The sequence below is a fragment of the Lynx canadensis genome, chromosome B3, assembly GCF_007474595.2.
Source record: "Lynx canadensis isolate LIC74 chromosome B3, mLynCan4.pri.v2, whole genome shotgun sequence".
In the NCBI taxonomy this organism is placed as follows: Eukaryota; Metazoa; Chordata; class Mammalia; order Carnivora; family Felidae; genus Lynx; species Lynx canadensis.
Genome location: NC_044308.2, coordinates 17252441 through 17274451, shown reverse-complemented (window position 1 = coordinate 17274451; position 22011 = coordinate 17252441). Strand labels below are relative to the sequence as shown.

The following is a 22011-nucleotide window of genomic DNA, read 5'->3' as shown; positions in this document are numbered from 1 at the left end:
TTCTGGCCACATTGGCCTTTTCTAATCCCCACTTCCAGAAAGTGCCAGCTTTTGGTTCCTACTCTTGGGAGTCTCTTCCTCATTGATCTCCTAAATAACGCAGGGTCTATCTTTCAGGACTCATCAGTTTGCCTGATTCCTTTCCCCAGTCCTCATTAGATTCTTCCCATTATTGTTCATCATAGAATCCTGTTTGATATAATAATATGATGAACACAGCACAGGAGTAATAGAACAAGATCATAAGAATAGTAAGTATATGTGTGGATGTGTACTGTTTCTCCCCTGCCTGGACTGATTTCCATGTAGCCAGAGACCCTCTTGCTCATGGTGGTGGAGGCTTGGCTATGGGCCGCCTGACTGCTCTAGCCACCACAGGGCACCCATCATCTCCCCTATTCCTGTCTGGCTTCCCGCCCTGGTGTCTGTCACTGATGCCACACCTCACTGCCCTTGCCCCAGTCACCCAAATCGGTGGTATTGATCCAAAGATGCACCTCGCTCCCCTCAGCCGCCCTCGGAGATTTTGGCAAACTGGCTCTTTTCATTCTACCCCCAGCCAGCCCTCCGGTGCCCTTGTAAGAATAGAAAAAGCTGCCTCTTCCTCGGGGGGATGCAGCCCGTGCCAGCACACATTGCTTGGAGAGCAGAACACAGGCTAGATTTCAGCTGCCCTCGTTCTCCTGCCCTTGTGCGTGATGCAACCCGTCCGCCCAAGCGTGGCAACCTTGCATGAGTCACAGCCCTCTCCCTGTGGGCTCTAGCTGGAGCTGGCTGACAAGGCTCAGCCCGAGGACAGTCCCAGGCATGAGCATGGGGCTGGGCTCAGACCACCCCAGATGTGTTCACAGCTGATACATTGGACTAGAACCCTGCACCAACAGGAAGGTGGTCTTTGGGAAGGAAAATGTCTTTTAAGGTAAAATGTAGGTGAAGGTCACTCTGCCACAGATTAAAATACTCTGTGTGGGTTTATCTTCTAGTTGTGCTACTTTTCTGCTCAAGAACCTTCTCCAGGTTCTTACTCCCCATAAGAAAATCCAGACTCCCAAACCTGGCGCAAAGGCCCCCCACCAACCCTCAGCCCGGCCTGTCTCCCCACTCTCCCCTTCCCACTCTCTGTGCTGCAGTCAGATTAGCCCACTGCCTGGCTCTGCCCTTTGCCCTCCTCACACCTGGGCTCCCAGTTTCCCACGCCCTCTCCTCCTCCCACCCAGGTCCTATTTTTTCTTCACTCCTCTCCCTTAAGTTTTTCTACCTCTCACAGACTGACACAGTCTCTGTTTCCTCCAAACCCATGTCGCATCTCGTCCATCACCATCGTGACCTGCCGTTCAAGTTCATGCAGATCTCTCTCTAGTTTCCCCAGTCAGGCTATAAATGGCATTGAAAGCTTCATTTATGAAAAAGAGTCCGGCTCTTCTTTCCATCATGGGCTCCTCCAAACCTGACAACCAATTGACAAGAATAAGTTGCCGAGCCCAACACCTGCCCCACGCTAAATCCTTGCTCACAGGGGTTGGGAGGGGATGTGATACAAAAGGACGTGATGCACTTTAGCATCAAGCAAGGTACCCACGTACCAGGGTAGGCCACACGCTTCACAGTTTCCAGTTTCTCTGGTGATTTCATCTTTCCACCTAAGAAATTGTTTCTGCCTCATCACTGCCTTCTCTGTGGTTGGTTCCACACCCCAACCCTAGCACCTAACCCATATTACTGCCAATAAAACGAGTAAAGCTTTGCCAGCTCCTTCCATCTGTGGAGTGCTATCAGGACACCTCCAGGGCCAGTTGGTGGGGACACCCTTTAATCGGTTCCGGCCTTATTTGAGTCTCAAATTCAGCATTTGTATCCTGCAGCCATAATCCTGCTTTCGTGTACAAGACCACGGAAGAATTTCAGGAGAAATGTGGGCGGTGGAGACAGGGCTTTCCCTCTGTATGTCTTAGTGTCTGACTCAAGAGATTAATGTCAGAAGATACTGGTTTCTGACCAAGCCATGTTTTTTATTCCACGTTGGTATAAATAAACCCAAGAAACCAAACAAAATGTCAAATATATTTAATTTTTCACCATGTTGGAATGTTTGCTTTTGGTTTCCTAAGCTATTTCTTATGAGAAATAGAAAACCCTGGAATATGTTCTGGATGTTTTGTAAGTACATACATTGCCAGGAAACTCTAATTTTCACTTAATGTAAGAACGTCCCTGGGCACATAGGCAGAAGAGCCTGCAACTGAAAAGGATTCAAATTACTGGCCGGATTCAGATCCTAGGTCTGCCACTGGGGAGCTGTCTGTCTGATCCTGAGCTAGTTTCTTTTTCTTTTCCTTTTTTTTTTTTTTTTTTTTTTTTTAATGTTTGTTGCTTTAGAGAGCCTGAGCAGGGGAGGAGCAGAGAGAGAGAAAGAGGGAGAGAGAGGGGGATGGTGGCTAGAGAATGCCAATTGGGACCTGACTCCCCAACCACAAGATTACAACCTGAGCCGACATCAAGAGTCAGACCTGAGCAAGTTTCTTGACTGCTCTGTACCTCAGTTTCCTCCTCTGTTCAGTGAGGATTAAAACTGTACTTACCTAAAGGAGACAGAATTACATGAGCTCACACATGCAAACTGTTTAGTACAGGTCTTGGCACATAAAGGACACAAAACATGTTAGCTTTTGCTCTTACTGCTTGACTGAAATGAATTCCTGAACTGTCTGAAGTGGCTTTGCTCTCCAGGTGTCCTTTATGCATTGTGTCTCCATGGTGAGCACCTCTCCGCTCACATGTATGCTACTTCCTGTCCCCTGTTTAAAGGGGAGAGTAGGCTTAGCTCAGGAGACACCACCCAAACCCATTCCCCTGAAAAGTGGAAATACACATCAGTCACACCATTTTCTTAAGAGGCGTGGATTTTATCAGCCTTTGAGCTTTTAACCAGACTTTAACTTTTGTTCCCTTCACAGAGAGCAATCTCCATCCTGAGAGAGTCCCTGGAAGCCAAAGTGGCAGTGTTTGGTGACCTCAGCCCGGAGGTGGCAGAGACATACCGGCTGTTAGGTGGGGCCGACCTGGCACAGGGGAACCAGAGTGGGGCCCACAAGAAACTAAAGAAGGTAAAGCTGGAGCCAGTACTAATGCAGAGAAAACTCTCCCCACGGGTCACTTTCTCTCCCTCCACCATGATGTTTGTAAATGAAACTTTATCAGTGGCTTATTTAGGTAAGGTGACATCACTTGCGCAGTTGATCCAAGCCAACACTTTTTGGGTAAGCGATATAGTAATCCTTTTATACACATATGTTTTTAAATGAATTATCAATTATTTTTTTACCATGCAAATGTTTTAAATTTTTTACATAGTGTGATTTATCAATTTTCTTGTACTCTTTCGGTACACTCAGTTCATGGAGGAATTCTTGAATTCTTGTATGTGTTCTTCTAGTACTTGTATGTCTGTTTCTTTTTAAAGAAACCTCCTCATAATTTCATTGATAAAACAAATTTGAGGAAGATTGCACTCCCTCCTGTTACCTAAGTGCCTACACGGTAGCCTCAATTTTTGTCTCTTGGCCTGCAAGGCCTATAATATTTACCATCTGGCCCTTTGCAGAAAGTTTTCTGAACCTTGCTCTAAGCAGCTGGGAGCCATTAAGGGAATTTTAAGCAGGGCACCATAGGTCTCTATTTGTACTTAGGATTTTGGGGTGCCTGGGTGGCTCCGTTGGTTAAGTGTCTGACTTCGACTCATGACACAGTCTCATGGTTCGTGAGTTCGAGCCCGGTGTTGGGCTCTGTGCTGACAGCTCAGAGCCAGGAGCCTACTTCAGATTCTGTGTCGCCCTCTCTCACTGCCCCTCCCCTGCTTGTGCTCTGTGTCTCTCTCAAAAATATATAAACAACAACAACAACAAAAAAATCAGGGGCACCTGGCTGGCTCATTTGGTGGAGTATGCAACTCTTGATCTCAGGGTTGTAAGTTCAAGCCCCACACTGGGTGTGGAGATTGCTTAAAAAATAAAATCTTTAAAAGCAATTTAAAAAAAATAAAAAGAGGGGGGCACCTGGGTGGCTCAGTCGGTTTAGCTTCCGACTTCGGCTCAGGTCATGATCTCACCGTCCGTGAGTTCGAGGAGCCTGCTTTGGATTCTATGTCTCCCTCTCTCTCTGACCCTCCCCCATTCATGCTCTCTCTCTGTCTCAAAAATTTTTTAAATTAAAAAAAATTTTTTTAAATAAAAAGAAACGAAAAGAAAAAAATCATGTGAGGATGGTGTTGAGAATGGAATGGACCAAGAATCGAGGCAAGAGGCCGAAGTTTTCTCATCTGTAAAGTGGAGGTGACAGCAACGCCGAGGCTTCTTTTGTCCCATGTTGTTCTGGGGATGGAGTGAGGGGAGGAAAGGTAGGCTGCTTTGCGAGCAGCAGGGTCTGGCGGAGTTCTGGGTCCTGAAGAGTACCAGAAGGAGGAGAGGGCAGGGCTTTCCTGGCTGAGGCACTGCCTGCCCCTGGGAATCTCCACTGTGATTCCCCTTCCTTGTTTCTCCTCTGAGGAGTGTCCATGAAATAGGGAAAGCCTAGCCACTCAACTCCAGGCTGGGGAGGGACCCCAGGAATGGGGGAAACTGGCAAATGGTAGCAGATGCTCAAGAAACTTGAGCAGGGGCCACACGAACCTGTATGAAGCCCCGCTGTCCCCGGCGGGGCTGGGCGGGTACCACCGCTGACCGCAGGCTGGGGGCCAGGCTTCCTGCTGCCCAGCGCTCAGACGTCATTCCTGATCCTCACAGCCCAGACTTCAGTAGCCCTGTTTTACAGGCCAAGAGGACGGAGGCTCCTGGAAGTAAATAAATTGCCTCTGGGCAGGCTACTCTATAGTAAAGCCCACATGCTTTCCTTATTGCCAGTGGTTCACCAAGCATGGGGGCTTAAAGCCCCGCATCGGGGTGACCTTCTGAATCTGAGTCTGGGGCAGGGGTCTAGGGGCCCAGGGATCTGCATTCTAGCTTCTGGGGGAAGGTCGAGATCACTGCTCTGGGCCTCGTGCCCACCCACAGGGCTTAAAAGCAGCTCAGCTTCAACAAACTGTCAGGTTTCATCACTCCCCAAGCCTGCAGTGGAAGTTAGTGAAATGTTTTCACTTTAGTTTGGCCTCATTAACCATCAGTCCTGAACACAATGGCTTTGGCATTTTGAAGCTCTCTGGCCATTTGCCAGAATGCAGGGAGACAGGGTTGAAACCTGCATGTCTATTGGGTGTGCGTGCTGCAGTACGTGCGGTCCTCGTTGTCCCTCCTCCACATGTGCCCATCTGAGGACAGGACTGGCCACGCTGTGGGCATAGGACACACACAGGACTTGCGCGTCGGCTGTTGAGCCACACTTTCTTAGTCAGCCCTTAGGTAGCTCCCTAAAGCTACCAGCCGAGCATTTCTCGCATATTTATCACAACAGCTGTGTCCCCCAAGTTTTCAACCCTGGAACAGGAATCCAAGGAACACCAGCTTTTCCAGATGTGCCCTCCTGTGCTGCATGGCCCGGCCATGGTCCCGTGGGCATGAAAAACAGGAAGTCACGAGAGACAAAGCAGACAGCCGGATTAAATTACTGCAAGGAAAACCATATTATTGATCTATCTTTCAAAGGCGTCTGCCTGCAGGAGTAAATTGGAGAAATCTGTTGGCTCCAGATGGAAATTTCCACAGCACAACCTCCGCTATGTTTTTGCGACATAGAGACCTGGTTTGATTCTAGGATGGACATCACTGTCAGCATTTCCATCCAGGTGAAAGGTGGCAAAAAAGAATTCCTAAAGACTGTTTCCTGGGGCGCCTGGGTGGCTCAGTCAGTTAAGCGTCTGTCTTCAGCTCATGTCATGATCTCACGGTTCATGGGTTCAAGCCCCGCATGGGGCTCTGCGCTGACAATGCAGAGCCTGCCTGGGATTCTCTCTCTCTCCCTCCCCCACCTCTGAACATACATACATTTGGGGGGGAGGGGAGGGGGCGGGGAATAGACTGTTTCCCAGGTCAGTAGCCTCTCTGGATTAATCCTGGGCCCAGTGACAGGGTGAAGCCGGGTTTGGGCCCCTCCTTCATCCAGCCTTCGTATTAAGGGTTCAGTCCACTACTTGAGTGCTTTATAATGGCAGACATTAAACATCTCCATAAAAGAATAACATAATTTTATGTGACCTTTCTCCAAGAAATCCAAAGCCCACTGTAATGAATCAGTTGAAGAAGGGTAAAGGAAAATGGTTTTTACTCATAGATTGTAGATGAGAAAGCCACCCCTGGGAGGATCTCATGTGGCCATGGGTCGAGACCCTAGAACAGCCATTCCTGCGACCGGCCAAGCACACAGAGCCTCCTGGTTGACAGCTGTATTTTATACATAATTCACGCACTGCCATTCTATCAGCGGACCACTTCGTTTTACTTTCCCTTTAGCCTGTGTGGTGTTTTCCTCGTTGCCCTGGATACCAGGAGATCAAGATCGAGCTTGGAGTCCCCACAGAGCCCCATGTTAGCTCACACTGTTTTCATGTGTAGTCCCATTTGTCCTTGATCCTGATTTTCCTAATCATCACTGACTAACCCATTGTTGGGCTGCCACAGCCCACCTCAGATCCTTTTAGAAAGAGAGTAAGGTCATGACGACATTAATTTCTTATTAAAAAAAAAAAATCCTGTTCTTGAGTTGAGAAGCAGGCTTAAAGGCGTTGCAAGCACTCCTCACTTAAAGCTGTTTGTAAATCGGTTGATAAGAGTATCACAATAGGAGCTGATGGTTAGAGGGATCAAGGTCATCCTTTTTTGACCTTCCGTGGAGAAAATGTGGAGCCTCCTTTGTGCCTGCTCTAGGCTAGGTGGGAATGAGAATTCCAGCTCTGCTGGCCATAGGCTGCCCAGAAGAGTCCCTATCCTCGGGGTCAGGCCCCCCAACCACAGCAGCCCACACAAAGCACCCCTCTGCCTTTGCTGTCCCTTAGAAAACACAGATGGGCAGCGTGCCCAGACTGCCCCCGACACAAGGCTACATTGGAAAGTTCCTCAACCATCGGAGCTCTCGCTGCTGCTTGTTGAGTCCTCAGTGCCTTAGACGCTCCTAAATTGGCATCGGAGTCTGGAGGGCGCAGAACCGTGGTCTGAGCAGACTGTCCTGGCCTGACACTGGCATTTTGCCAGAGCCTCACTAGAGGCAGGACAACCATGAGTTTATGGGTGGAGGGCTGGCAAAGGAGGGGAAGGCCAAACCTACCACATAAATGCAGCGTGACCATGAACAGGTGGAAAGAGCGATGGTCAGGAATGGTTGGCGAGACTGCACTGGCTCAGGAAGGACCCGACGAGGTGGCTGTGTTCCACAGCCACGGAAAGGGCCATGAAAAGGCAGCTCAAAAGGCTTAGCTTTTCAAAGGGTCTGGATCTCTTGCTCTGTCCAACTCTGAAATAGGCGAGTCCAGCTTTTATACAAAGAGCTGGCTGTCCGCTTTAGAGAAGGAAGCCGTGACCCATACGTGGGTGCGCAGCAGGATTCCCCACACCAGCACATCCTGCTGATGTGTTTGTTCTCTAAATATTTGTGTTGCAGTTGTCCTGGAGAAAGATGGTGGTAGCTTGCTCCAAGACAGTGGCCAGGGGCTGGAGCAAGGTCGTGGGGGAGTCGAGGGATGCCGATAAGGATGTAGAGCCCACGGCACGTGGCAACTCAGAGGTGAGGAGTGAGGGAGACGAGGATGACACCCACACTTTCAAGGCTGGCCCTCCGCAGACACTTGGGGAGAACTTTGCAAACAGGGTCTCTCTCCAGAGTCCCCGGGCCCTCTTTCTTCCTCATCTCACACGTCCCTCGTCCTGGGGCCCCTGGTCCCACCTTATCGGTCCCTTTGTCATGGGAGGCGTCCCTCCCACCCATGCAGCAATCCTGGGGATTCAGTATTAGTGGTCTTCCAGGTAAGGGAGTTGCAGGGGTGCAAGTGTGCGAGCGTGCACGTGAGAGGGAGGAAGAGAGAGCAAGGTGAGAGAGAAGGGGGATCATAGTGTGCTCCCTCAAACACCTCCCAGTCCTCCTGCCTGGGACCCCAGCACCAGCACCCCCTTCCCCGGGCCTGTGCCCACATGGCCGACTCCCCATCCTGCCATTCTCAACTCACATGTCACCTCACAGGGGCCTTCACTGACCAAGTGCCCTCTCCCACCACTGACCACCCCCCACTTTTCTTCCTCCGTCGCCCCATCTTCTTTTCTCTTCCACAGCTCTTATCATCAGTTGTTATCACACATTCATTTACAAAAATCTCTCAATGTCTGGCTCCCCCACTACACTGGAGGCCCCTGAGGGCAAGACCCAGGCCTGGCCACTCTGCTCTGTCCCTGAGGTGGACACAGGTCGGCATATCGCCAGTGCTCTGCAAACAGCTGCTGCGGGAATGAGTAGATATGAAGGACTCGGGCCTAGTGAGGACAAGGCTGGTGCCCGAGTGGCTTGGGGAACGCCCACCCACACGTGCCCCTGTTTCCGTAGGAAAATGCTCCCTGATGAACTGTGTTTCGATTTGTCCTTTCAGTTCCGCCAAGGTCATCATTTAAGTAAATCACTTCTGCCTGCCTTGTAAAGATGCGTCCGTGAAGGCGCATTTGTGTTTTTTCTAAACGTTGAAGGAATCTTTCCTGACATCTTTTTTTTCTTGGCGCCAGCCTTGAGACTTGACGTGTAAACAGAGCCACAGTTCATGAGCATCAGGGTAGCTTCTCCGCCACGGACATGCTGTCGCATCAGATAATGTGCAAAAGAAGAGTAGTAGTTTTAGGTTGTGAGAATTAGAGTCGTTGTTAAAAATCTTACCTTTCTGTGGCTTTGTTTTTCATTCCCCATAAAGACAAAATACTTGGACTAGCACGACGAGCTTGGCATGACCCTTACCAGGCATGAAAGTCTGTCTTTGTCAGTTTTCCATCATCGAGCCCTGTGGCCTTGCCACCGAGGTGGCTCTTTAGAGACAGGCCTTTGCCACATGGCCTCTGTGAATAAGTAGGATTTATCCCGTCAGCACATCCATTGTCTGAAATTCCCTGATAGGAATTATGGGCCAATTCCAGGACTGAAGGCTGGGGGGCTGGGGGTTGATGGGTGAAGGGAGGGCTAAGGCACCCCAATCCAGTTCTTCAGAGGTACCGGCCATGCAAATAAATGGCCTTGAGTAATGACTGCAGGTTTTCAGAGATTCCTGCCCAAACCGGAAATGTGCTTCTTTTTGGGGATATAGCTGTCATGGTTTTCTTTCTTTCTTTCTTTCTTTCTTTCTTTCTTTCTTTCTTTCTTTCATGTTTTATTTATTTTTTGAGAGGGGTGGGGAGAGAGAGAGAGAATCCCAAGCTAATAGCACAGAGCCTGACACGAGGCTCAAACTCACAAACTGTGAGATCATGACCTGAGCTAAAATCCAGAGTCAGAAACTTAGCTGACCGAGCCACCCAGGTACCCCTGTCGTGGTTTTCTAAAGCCAGAGTACACGGAGTCAGTGAACCTCTACCCCGCAGCTGTCCCCGGGCCACCCCTGCAGCCACACTGGGAAGGGTGTGAGTTCTTGGGCACATGGGTAGGCCAGAGCTAGGAAGACACCAACTGGTGGCTCCTGTCCCAGCTGCCTTGCCTCCCAGGCCCCTCAGAAACCTAGCTTGCAAAACTCAGTCATGTCAAAAATAAGTTTTCAGTTTCACATCAGGTGCTTACAGTCGTGTCGTAACTTGCCCTGGCTTTAGGAATGACTGCTAAGAGAAGCAGTACACAGCGAGCAGCACTCTTGCGGCTACCGAACCTGCCTGGATTTTGAGGGCGAGGCTTCGTGACACGGCACCCCCCACGAAGCGTCCTTACCAGAGGTGTCAGTTGCTGACAGATCCCTGGAGCCCTGTGGTCCAACCGTGTCTTCAGGCTCCGTATAAGAACCTCCTCAGTTGAACTGTTTGTCCTCTTGTTTGATCGTTCATTCATCTAGCAAATATCGCCCCTACTCACGTGCCAGGGAATGTTCCGGAACCTGGGGCAGGAAGGCGAGCAACACCAATGTGGCCCCTCTGGGGACAGCTTGCAGGCCAGTGTGGAAGCGGGTGCTACCTCTTGTCTTTCTGCAGGGGGTGGAAAGCTTCTTGTTTGGTATTTAAGTAATAATAGAAACACAAATGACTTCTCCCAACGCCTGCAGATAAAATCAAAGAGCGTAACAGCAATATAACAGTTCCCCAAAATTCATCTGGATCCTGGAAATTCCAGGGTTTTTGTCCACTTAGAGAAAAATGAGAAGCACCCTGTACAGGCTGATTTCAAATAGGAGTGCACTGGCCTTGGAAGAAGAATCTAGAGAGCACAAAATACCTTTTATTTATGCTATAGAATATTCCACCACCGGGATTTGGGATTCTTCACTTAGTTCAGAGAGTTGTTTAAAATGCCGGGCTCCCAGTAGGTTCAAATAACATTTATTGACTTTGTCTCTGACAGTGTCCATATTTTTAACAAAAGAATCGAAATAACCTGTTTCACACAAAAATGCTTAAGCAAATTTAGCTAAGAGCAGCAGAGCACTGAAAAATTCAATTTATGTTTCTTAGGTAAATACACAGCTATGTAAAACATTTCCTAGTAAGGTCAGTAAGGGGGTTATTTCACTATTTAAAATTTTCTGAATCAGGCTCCTGGCTCTGAGCTGTCAGCACAAGCTGACGCCAGGCTCGAACCCACAAACTGCAAGATCATGACCTGAGCTGAAGTCGAACGCTTAACTGACTGAGGCACCCGGGCGCCCCTCACTATTTTAAAAAGGTAGCTCTTGAAAACTATTCCAGCTAGTAGGTGAACCATTCTTTCCTGATGTGGTGCCCGGTATGGTGTCCCTGGGCACTGTCATCTAAAGGAGATTAGGTAGGGGCTGAGGACCCATTTCCCTCTCCTAGTTGGCATCCCTTTACATCTCTTCTCGCTTCAGCTAGAACTGGGGGCAAATCTCCTTAAGGAGGATAAGTAGCCTTAAAAAAAAAACAAAATCTATTAATGCCAGGAAGAGAAGAATCTTGACTGCCAGGGTCTAGGGAGTAGGGACGGGGATGGGCTGACCTCTCTCTAGGCTTGATTATTGATTATGACCTTCTCTCCTACCTCCAGTCTCCCTACACACATTTTCCCCAGGGACAATGACCAGCACACAAGGTCTGGAATGGAAGTGGTTAGTAGAACCAGTGAGAATTGGTATAAGCACCGTCAATTGCCCTGTCCTTGTACCTAGAAATCTGAAAAAGTTAGCTAATAGTATGTTTTTCCCTAGAGAATGAGGGGCCAGAGAGAAGCTTCAGTAACCCAAAGGGTAGGATGGATAGCCCTCCTGAGTTCTGGATTTCGGAGGCCCTCTGTTAAGGCAGGGTAAACCGAGACCTCAGACCATCTCAAATAATGATTATAATGTCAGTAAAATGCTAATGTCTCAGTGAATGAACTAACACCGAGACATCAGCTCATCTCAAAATGAGCTGCAAGGGAGGTACTCGTAGATATGTAAACAGAGAAGGCAGATGAGTTTAAAATGAGACCTGATCTTTCACACGGAGTTAAGGTATTTCTGGCCATGTAGGGGAAAATGAAGTCTGTCCTGGCAAGAACGTTAGCCCTGGACAGCGGCCTCTAACTGCCAAGCATGAATGAGGGGAAAGCCTGCTTGCTTCCTGTTTTCTGTCCCTGCCTGAGCACCTCCCTTGCTGGACCCTGCCTGGAGCCGCCCCCAGGCTTCCAGCAGCTGGGAGCCACGTGGGAGAGGAGGGCGGGAAGAGTTTACATCAAGTGTCCTGGGTGTTGGAAACCTGTCCCCAAAAGCAACACAGAACTTTCTCAGAGTTCCTTAAGTTTCCCAAGTTCACATCAGTTTATCCGTGGATTAAAGTAGAGCTGGCCCAAACCCATGGAAAGAGCAACAGGCCAGGCCAGGGCCCCCAGTGCGGATTCCGAAAGCCTGTGGCTTATTTGGGTGGAAGGGGTGGGATTTTGGAGCATTTGGATTATATGCTAAATGGAATGACAGAACAAGTTTGCTACTTCCTTGGTGTTACATAATTCAACAAAGAGTGAAGGTCTGTTGTTTCAAAACAAAAACAAAAAACAACAAAAAAACCCCAAAACCCCGTCCTATCTTCGTCTAATAATACCTCTTTCCTCCAGAAGACAACCACATTCTCAGATTCCAGAACCACATTTTCAATTCCTCAGATTGAACCAAACATTCAGTCGGTTTTGATATTTTCCACATCTTTTAAAGACAAAGCATGTTGGCTGCTTGCATTTTAATTTTCCTGAAGACCTAAAAATGGTTGGCAGATCAGAATGAATAAACAGTCTTCAGTACAAAGTCCCCAAAGCCTCAGACTTTTTTTGACTCAAGCTGTTACCGTGTAGAACAACCAATTCAATATTATAAAAATGCAAAGTATTTCAGATATGCAGAAAAGCATGAAGAATGTAACCAACACCTTTGAGTTCACTGTTCAATATAAGCAATAAAACATGTATGGGTCTATACAGTTGAAGTCCCCACTAGCCTTCCCCACCCCACCTCTGGATAACTGCTATCCTGAATTTGGTATCATTCCCACGTTGTCGTAATTATTTTACTATGTCTTTACTATTTTACTATTTACTAAATTAATTTACTAAAATTATTTTGCAATCTTGTTATACATGCTTCTTAAACTTCATATAAATTATATGTAATATGTATTTTAATAATATGTAATATATAATAATATATATAATGCATTCAACTGCAATTTGTTTTTTCCTCTCTATAATCATGAGATTCATCTATGTGGCTATATGCACATCAAAAATTTGTGTATCGTACATGTACCTATCCATTACTAAATATTGCCAAATTGTTCTAAAAGTGGTACCAATTTCAACATCCACTATCAATATATAAAAGAGTACTTGTTGCTTAACACCTGTGACAAAGCTTGGTATTATCATTATCAGACTATAATTTTTGCAATTTAAGACCAAAGGAACAACGCCCTTGAAGTTTTAGTTTGCATTTCTGATTACTAGTGAACTTAGGTGTGTTTATCAGCCCCTTAGTTTTCAACTTCTTTGAATAATATCTTTTGATTATTTTCTATTGGTAGTTTGTTCTTTATGCGTCCTTAGTTCTAACCCCCTCTCAGTATTGTGCAAATATTTTCCCTTATTGTACTTTATACTTTCCCTCCTTGTACTTTATTTAAGGTGAATTTTGGTGCATAGATTTTTTGAATTTTAATACAGTTAAATCATATCAGTCTTTTACTTTTGATTTGCCTGGATCTTGTCTAAGAAATACTTCCCTATTGCAAACTGATAAAGGTAAACCTCTGCTATTTTCATCTAAAAGTTCCAAGTTTTCGTTTCACATTTAGTTCCTCCGTCTGTCTAGGATTGATATTTGTGTTTGGTATGGGATAGGGACCCATTTTCTCCCATTTGGAAAGCCCGTGACCCCAGTTCCATTTACCGACTAGTTCAGCTCTTTCCCCTAGACCCTTCAGGGCCACTTCTGTCATCTATCAAGTAGTGTACTCTCTGCCATGTTCTACTGACCTCTTTCTTTATCCCTGGATGAAAACCCCACTGTCCTAATTACTACAGTTTTATAAAAGGTACTGATATACAGTAAAGCAAGTGCCTCCACCTCATTCTATTTTAAGAATCATTTTGGCCATTTGGGGGCACAACTTGCATCTTTATTCTTTCCTTGAGTTTACCCTGGTCTGGTACAAGTAACCAAATGGTCGCTCAGTAAGCAGAAGGGAGAAATCAAGCCAAAGCTAGCCCTGGATAATACATAAGCTCAATATTGAAGTCCTAAGTAAATTAATTCCTAAGAAGTTACTGTGTAGTAATGAATATAGAAAGCCCATATAAGATAGAGCATGTTTTTACCAAAAAACAAAATAAAACAAAAAGCAAACAAAAAAATTTAAAAACCTTCCTGAGCAAGGCTCATTTAAAAACCGAAACTAGAGACCATCCCTGGTCAATACCAATGTTCTTGCCTTTATTTTCTAAAAATGCTACTTTTTAAGAAATTTTTAAACCTGCCTACCCAAAAGGGGAGAGTCAGGGATTTTTTTTTTTAATTTTTTAAATGTTTACCGATATTTAAGAGAGAGAGAGAGAGTATGAGCAGGGTGGGGGGGAGGTAGGGGCAGAGAGAGACAGAGACAGAATCCGAAACAGGCTCCAGGCTCTGAGCTGTCAGCACAGAGCCTGACACATGGCTCGAACTCTAGAGCCATGAGATCATGACCTGAGCCGAAGTAGGACGCTTGATAGACTGAGCCACCTAGGTGCCTGCCCCTTAATGTTTATTTATTTTGAGAGAGAAAGATGCGGGGCTCGAGCTCATGAACCGGGAGATCATGACCTGAGCTGGGATCAAGAGTTGGATGCTCCACCGACTGAGCCACCCAGGCGCCCCTATGCTTATAGTTTGCATATAGCTCATCCTAGGGAGTTGTGTAAAATAGTGTTAAAACTTTGCATTTGTTTCCTGGATCCCTCAGAGCATCCAAATTGAAGGCCAGTCTGTCCCTGAGAAACCCTGAGAATGCACCAGTTCTGTCAAGCATGGGCCTGTGGATGAAGTATGCTTTATTTCATTCAAGGGAGACTTCATTTTCCTGCGAAATGCTCTCAGTGACATTTTTATAACCTCATGATTACTACTTGGTGTTCTGCAGTGTCTTCAGATTCAGACCCTCTTATATGGAGCACAGGACAAGAGGACTCTGGCCACCCAGCAGACAGTGGACGTCCTGTCCAAGTGAGTTGGCTTCCCCTTGCACTGTTTCCTTTGCCATTCAGATCTCAGAGGAAGCTGGTTCTGTAAGGTTCTGTGGAACTTTCCATGGAAAGTTTTACTAACTGACTTCCCATAACTCATAAACTATGCAACACCAGTGATTCCTTTGAAAGCCCAGCTGTCAAATATCCCCCTTGCCCAGATACTAAGAAAAGATTGGCTCTTGAATAATGGCAGAAACACACTGGGACTCTCCCTCCTGCAGACCAGGGCCTGCGGGTCACCTCCCCTGCTGGCAGGCGAGGGCACAGTGCCCTGGCGTGGCCTGCTGGAGGCCTGCCTTTGGCTTCCCTTTGCTTTCAGCGTGCCTGTCAGGACGGCGGCCTGAGAGCCCTCTGACTTCACCTTGAAGGCTGGCCCCAGGTCTTTCCACTCCCTGCTGTGGAGAAGCCTCCCCTCACAGAGCCAGTGTGGCCCAGAGCCTGTGGGCTGACCGCCAAGGAAGGATCATGGAAGCACCGAAGGCGAGGAGACAGCCGGCAGGGGGCGCTCTCTCAGAGCCGCCGGCCCGAGCCGGAGGCAACGTTGAACCCTGAGCCCGCCAGGGCCTCCAGCCCAACCTTTGTGCTTGTGCTCTGCTCGCTGAGCCAGCTAAGGGTTGACCCTCTCAGCTCAGGGAGAAAATGGTCGCAAGGAATTAGAACACGGGAGAAAAAAACCTTGGGATTTAGGTTGCTGTGCCAGGATTCTCTTCTCCTCGGCCTTCCCTCCCCAGACTCCTTCGCCAGCTGTTAGCTCAGCAGCCCCTGGGCTCCTCTTCAGAGCAACAGTGGTCCCGGGGCAGCACGCTCACCCCACTTTCTGCTTGTTTGCAGGGCCCCCGAGGTGGCCGCGAAGATCCGGCAGGCCCCGAAAGCCAAACCGGCCTTCTGCACCGGCGTGCCGGGGAAGGTGCAGCCCAGCGCAGCGGACTGAGAGCCCCACCCCTCCCCCAAAGAAAGCTTGGGTCGGGCCCGGGTGCTGACATTTGGGGTGCTGTATAAACCTCTCCGACTAGAAGATGGGATTCGACAGATTTTTCCGGGCTGTTTGCTCCAGCATGCAACAGAGATGTCGCGTTTTGACAGCGGATGCCCTCCAGGGTGATCTGGTGCTTCTGTAAAGCAGATTTCTTTTTCACCAAGTGGTTTCCCTTGCAACAAAACTTTCTACCCAGCAGCACGACTGTCGCTGAAAGGCTTCTCTTCAAAAGTTTCAAACTTCCTGTGTATGGAAGTGGACCCAACATCTGGCCGTACCTATGTATGCCCCTCGCATAGATCTGGAGTCTGAGAGCAAATGCTGGCCAAAGCCCTTTCTTTCTTGTAGGAAGATAATAGGGAATAATGCAGAATAAAATGCTAAGAAGAATCTTGGAGGTGCTGGGGTTGGTATGTTTTTCAAATGCAGGCTGCCTCAGAGTTCCTGGAGCCTAGAGAGGGATGCGAGGAAGCTTCTCTTTACTCCCACAGCCACTGAACGTGGCTGAGCACCCTGCGTGCACCAGGCCAGTGCTACGAACTGGGGACCTGACAGTAAACAGGACACACTGTCCCCATCCTCTCAGACCTTGCCAGCCAACATGGATGCTAATTACTAAACATAAAGTGGCAGAACGAGTTGCTAACAGAGGGAAAGAGCCCAGTACAGCAGGGCAGGGAGTAATGGGAGTAAACGGGCTGGAGGTCAGGGGAGGCGGGTGTAAGGGAATGAAGACAGAGGAGTAGGGGTGAGGCCAGCGGGGAAGGGCTGCAGAAGAGGGCGGCTGACTCCTGGGGCCTCTACTCCAGGCAGGAGAAACATGGCTGCCCTCTGGAGGTTCTTTTTGGAGTCGGCACAGCCCTTGGCCCCCTGCTCTCTCAGCTATTTCCCCGGGTTCAGCATGTGAGGTAGGGAGGGTGGAGTGGACGAGCACTCACATCCACAGTGGTCTTCAGTCTCCCGCGGGGGAGGCCATTGCCCCTCGAGAAGGGAAGAGCAGAGTGGGAAGTTTTGAGCACCTTTCTCCATGGTGTCCACAGGAGACTGGGTGCTGGAAGGAGGGAGAGTGCACAGTGGGCGGGATGGGCTGTGGGCAGCATTGTTCCTTCTCCTTCCCACCCTCATCCCACGGACTGAGGCCCAGCAAGGCTGTAGGCTGGTGCTAAGATGCCAGCAGGATGCAGCACGGGCCCCTTCTACTCCAGTGCCCAGTAGGAAACTCAAGGCTGCTCTGGTTCCATTTGTGCAGGGTGGAGAGAGAGAGGCAAGGTCCCTTGTCCCCCTTGGAAGCCATGGCAGCTGACCACACAGGCCACCCCCACTCGTACCCACTCATCCCAGGTGGGATGAAGGCCATGTGCAAGCTGGAGGCATGAGACACAGTCACTACTCACCGGGTATCCCATCTAGTCGGAAGACACAGGTTCCGACATGGATAGAAAAAGTATTTTAAATATTTACCACGTTGGAGTCTGCCAGGGACTGAATGTGTGTGTACCTCCAAAATTCACGAAGCCCTAATCCCCAGTGTGAATGTATTAGGAGGTGGGGCCTCTGGGAGACGAGAGCCCCGTGAATGGGATTAGTGCCCTGATTAGAAGAGACACGAGACAGAAGATCGCTCTCTCCACCATGTTAGGTCACGGCAAGAAGACCGTCTGCAAACCAGGCAGAGAGCCGCAACCGGGCGTCGAATCTACCAGCATCTGGATCCTTCACTTCCAGCCTCCAGAACTGGGAGAGAGAAATGTCCGTGGTTAAAGCCTCCCAGGCTCCAGTACGCTGTCATAGCAGCCTGAGCAGACAGCCCATGCTAGGCTTTGGGGGAAAAAAGTGAATTCTGAGGTTACTTCTTCCTGTCTTTCTTGGAGGATAATATCTTGCAATCAGAGAAACTAAAATATATTTTAAAAAATTTAGACCCCACCCCAAGGAAAGAATGAATATAGGAATGTCCCACCCAAATGTCTCCCATCTATTAAATGTGTGAACTTCAACACGAGAGGAAGACTATAGATATTCATGGGGAGGGGGTGGTAAAAAGTTACCTAATAACTATTCCTTTGTCTCATTCTACCGCAAGTTTTTCAAGCACCTAAGAAACAGCCAGGATTAACTAACCACTCCGATTTGCACTCAAAGTAACCATTTTGGTGTGCCGAGGACGGTCCTGGTTTTAGCACTGAAACCGTGTCCCGGGGGACCCCTCCATCCCAGGCAAAACAGGATGGCTGGTCACCCTACTGACACTAGCCTTCCAGGCTGTGATGACCACGTTCTTACCACAAACTGCCCAGTCTATATTTGAATATGAGCCAGCTGGTTTTTGCTCTGTCTGCTACGCTTTGTAGTTTTGTGTTAACAGTATCAAGTTCTGATTTGGGTAAAGAGCCAGAACTTTCCATACATATTCTCCCCAGTGATTCCGTGCCACCATTAAAAAAAAAAATCATGCATGTAAAACACATAGATGCTTTAATTAGAGCTTAAATAGAAACCACAAAAACACCTACTGGAAAACATTCATTCTCTTTAGGAACAACGTGGAGGTTTTTTTTTTTTTTTTCTTAGATTTTTATTTTTATACATTCTTGTGACATTTCCCTTCGTAGGGAACAGGAGCTTAGAAAGATGAGCTTTGTAAGTGATTCCATTCTAAATATACATTTGAAACAAATGATATCAAAACAACCAGTGGGAAGGTGAAAAACATTCCATTAATACTGTTTTGTCTATACAACAGCAAAAATTGGTTCTGTCCCAACCCACAAAGTTGATTTCTATGGTCTCCAGAGCGACTGGTTTTAAAGGACACAGAACTTTCAGGCGACCTTCACAGTGTGAAGGGCACCCCTGCTCCTGGGTGATCCAGAGACTGAGTAACCAAAGACAGCCCAGGAGTCCATATTGGTAAGTACTCTTGGCAGGATGCTTCTTGAAGACATGTGTTCTAACATGGAAATATAAATTAAGACCTAAGATATTTTCCAAAGAGAGGCGGGTCATGATATTAATAATCTGTCCCTGTTAGCACTCATTTACAAGATCACAAGGCAAGAGAGGGACATTAAAGTAAGCCCACTCAGACTCACATAACAGACTCCGCATCCTCAGTCTGTGTCGCCATCAAAACAGTAGGCTGTCACCTTGACCAATAAATCACTTCTACAAATACCATTACCAATTACAGCTAACATAAAATCGCCCATCTTTGACTATATGAGAAACAAGAAGGCTTTTCTTGCCAAGCCATCACCTCTGTACCAGTCTGTGACAATTACTAGTTCATTTGGAAGATAACAAAGGTTTAAACTTGCAGTTCAACTTTTTCTATACCCCGATTCACAGTGTTTGTAAAATGGATCATCCCGAAAGCTTGGCTCCATTTCTCCTCCACTTATTAAGAAAATGCACTCTCCCTAAACTACCTGCTGTAGCCATTTCTAGGAGCTGAGGGCCACTGTGTGACATCCCCCCCTCCCCCCCACCGAGGGAAGACCCTCATGCCATAACCACCACCCCCAACATCATAACCCACTAGAGGATGGCATTACCTCCAATCACTATTCCTCAGTGTCCTACTGGCAGCTCTAGGATTCTTTGTTACCAGAAGTACAGTTTAAACAATGTTATGTGCAAGCAACTAGTTTGGATTAAAATAATACTGTGCTGCTGGAGAGGTCATTTCTGTGTGCCGCCACCTTTAAAGACGAAGCCTTAAAAGCAATACCCTTACGTAAAATAAAACAAACCCAGTAAAGCACACTCACTCTTTCTAGTACCTTCAACTTCACGGTGTGTACCTGCACGTCAGCATCCCATGGCCCACGAGGGTAGGGCCTTTGCCTTCCTCCAGGGCCCCTCCTGGGTGCTGGGCAGCAGGAGAGGCACCCAGTCCTTCCCACAAAACATCTTATCCTATGTAACATTAGTATTCTCTTCCCTGGGCAAAACACCCCAGCTGTAATGATTTCTGTTGAAAATGCAAAAACGGGGGCGCCTGGGTGGCTTGGTCGGTTAAGCGTCCGACTTCGGCTCAGGTCATGATCTCACGGTCCGTGAGTTCGAGCCCCATGTCGGGCTCTGTGCTGACCGCTTGGAGCCTGGAGCCTGTTTCAGATTCTGTGTCTCCCTCTCTCTCTGCCCCTCCCCTGTTCATGCCCTGTCTCTCTCTGTCTCAAAAATAAATAAACGTTAAAAAAAAAAATGCAAAAACGTCCTCGAGGTTGGTTGTCATTTTGCATCACCCAGACTTCGGTCCCTTTAGCGGTGCGTTGCAAGGCCTTCTCTGGGAGGCACAGTCCACCCTGTGCTTCCAATGTCACGGCACAGGATCATCTGGCAAGCCAGGCTCTAGCTTGAGCATCATCAGCATTCTCTTTACTGTCTTCGGGGTCTGCCTCCCGCCAGTAAAATTAAATGTGTAGACAGGGCTAAGGGTTAAGGTGTGGAGAAGCTTAACACTCTGGCGGGAGCTGGCTACTCCAGAACTTAGGTTGTAACAAACAAGAATACTTAGACTGTATGCTACTTAACAACCCAGTGCTGTGAGAAAGGAAATACGATAACCCATTCCCAACAGTCGCTTTCCCTACACACAAGCCCAGGGTGGGCTTCTAAGAACTTACACGAACATAGCAAGCGTGTGGACTTGGAATATCAAATGGGCTGAAGCTGGCCTCTCCATAAACAAAAATACTATATATTTTTTGGAGTTCTGCACATAGAAAGCAATTCATTCAAGTCTCAAAGTGAACTTAACTTTTTCCTAAATTTAGAACCATTTAGGTTTTTTTTTTCACTTTTATCTTTTATGGAAGCAATCTGCTTCTTTCCTAGGATTTCTTTTTGAGAAGACTTGGAAAAGTGACAAATGTACGCATTTTTCCTTTTAAATGTTAGTTGATTATTTCATATTAGCACATGCAAATAAAATTTACTCTTATATTACTTTAATCTTGTTATCATATAGGCATCTTACTATATTGTTACCGTTTAGGCATTTTCCCTATAGAGAGTTGATTATAACTTCAAACAGATGTGAGGCATTTCCGTGACCAGGAGCAAAATTGGTCGAAACTGTCTCAAGCAGTGGAGAGAAAACTCCAGAAAAAGGAACTTTTAAGACTAAAAAGATAAAAAATATTTGTGTCAAAGTTCCAACTCAAAAGTAAAATCCAAATGCCTTCGAAGGCATGAATTAATTTGACACCTTTACAGATGATAAAGTAAAGTGACATCGCCCGGAGCGCTCTTTGGAGAAGGTAAGAAAAGTGGGGAGGTCTTCATAAAGACTGAGCCTCCCTCCTTCAAAGAAGTAAAGGCCTCTGTATGTTATTGTGTTACCAGATAAGACACCACTGAAAACAAAATACTTGCTTATCAAAACCAGTGGCCCTCATTGTCCTCCTCCTGATTGTCTAGATAGAGGAGGGCAACTTTCTTTTCATCCGAAATCACCGACCTTTGGTCTACCATCCTCTGTAGCTGCACCGTCCTGTCAAACTCAGCCTGCGCCTTGCCCTTTTCCCCGGGGACCTGGTGTCCGTCCCCGGAAGAGCCCTGAAAGCTCACGCTGGCCACCCAGGCATTCCCACTGCCCCCGTCTCTCCAGGCACCACGGTCAGGGGCACCACGAGCCGCCGCTTCCGTCCCTGCGGGGAAGAAGACCGTGGTGTCTTGCGTCCAGCGGGGGCTCGCCTCCACGTGACTTACGTCCATCTGAAAGGTAAACGGAGAGTCTTTGGGGCCCCGTGCCACGTGCCTGAGCACCCCGCTGCCGTCTGCCAACTCGCCTAGCTCAGGGGAGCCCGCTGAACCGGCAGGTGCAAGCGATTTGGAAACGGGCTCGTGGAAGACAACCCGTTCAGAGGCTGTGGTCTCTGCGGGACCCAGACAAATGTGCCTAAAGGCTCTGCTCATGCCCGGTGTCTCCTCTGCCCCTCGTGCATCTCCCACACTGGCCTCCTGAGGCCACTGGGAACTGGCACTTTGGAAGGTGCTCTTTCCGGTCATCAGGATCCTCCCACCCACAGCGGAACTACGCGCAGCCTGGCTCACGTCTGCCGAGCCCTCTCCATGGGCACTGCTTTCTGAGTGGCTGAATTCCCAGGGCAGGGGAACTATGTGCTCAGTGGTCTGATGCTGCTGAGCCCGGACTGTGACCTGCCTGACGGATGTGC

At 47.9% G+C, this 22011-nt stretch overlaps 2 protein-coding genes across 3 annotated transcripts in view; one reads left to right on the top strand and one right to left on the bottom strand.

Annotated features, from left to right (window-relative positions):
- TTC23 (tetratricopeptide repeat domain 23) overlaps nt 1–16219 on the top strand; it is a 101430-nt gene extending 85211 nt beyond the window's left edge. For both annotated transcript variants that reach the window (XM_030317484.2, XM_030317485.1), the window contains exons 9-11: nt 2955–3104; nt 14748–14830; nt 15685–16219. In XM_030317484.2, coding sequence (XP_030173344.1) covers nt 2955–3104; nt 14748–14830; nt 15685–15784 — 333 coding nt within the window. In that variant the 3' untranslated portion in view covers nt 15785–16219. The remainder of the gene's footprint in view (nt 1–2954; nt 3105–14747; nt 14831–15684) is intronic.
- A 2068-nt stretch (nt 16220–18287) lies between these two features.
- The window catches only part of SYNM (synemin), a 28097-nt gene continuing 24373 nt past the window's right edge, over nt 18288–22011 (bottom strand). The window contains exon 5 of the mRNA XM_030317483.2: nt 18288–21550. Coding sequence (XP_030173343.1) covers nt 21212–21550 — 339 coding nt within the window. The 3' untranslated portion in view covers nt 18288–21211. The remainder of the gene's footprint in view (nt 21551–22011) is intronic.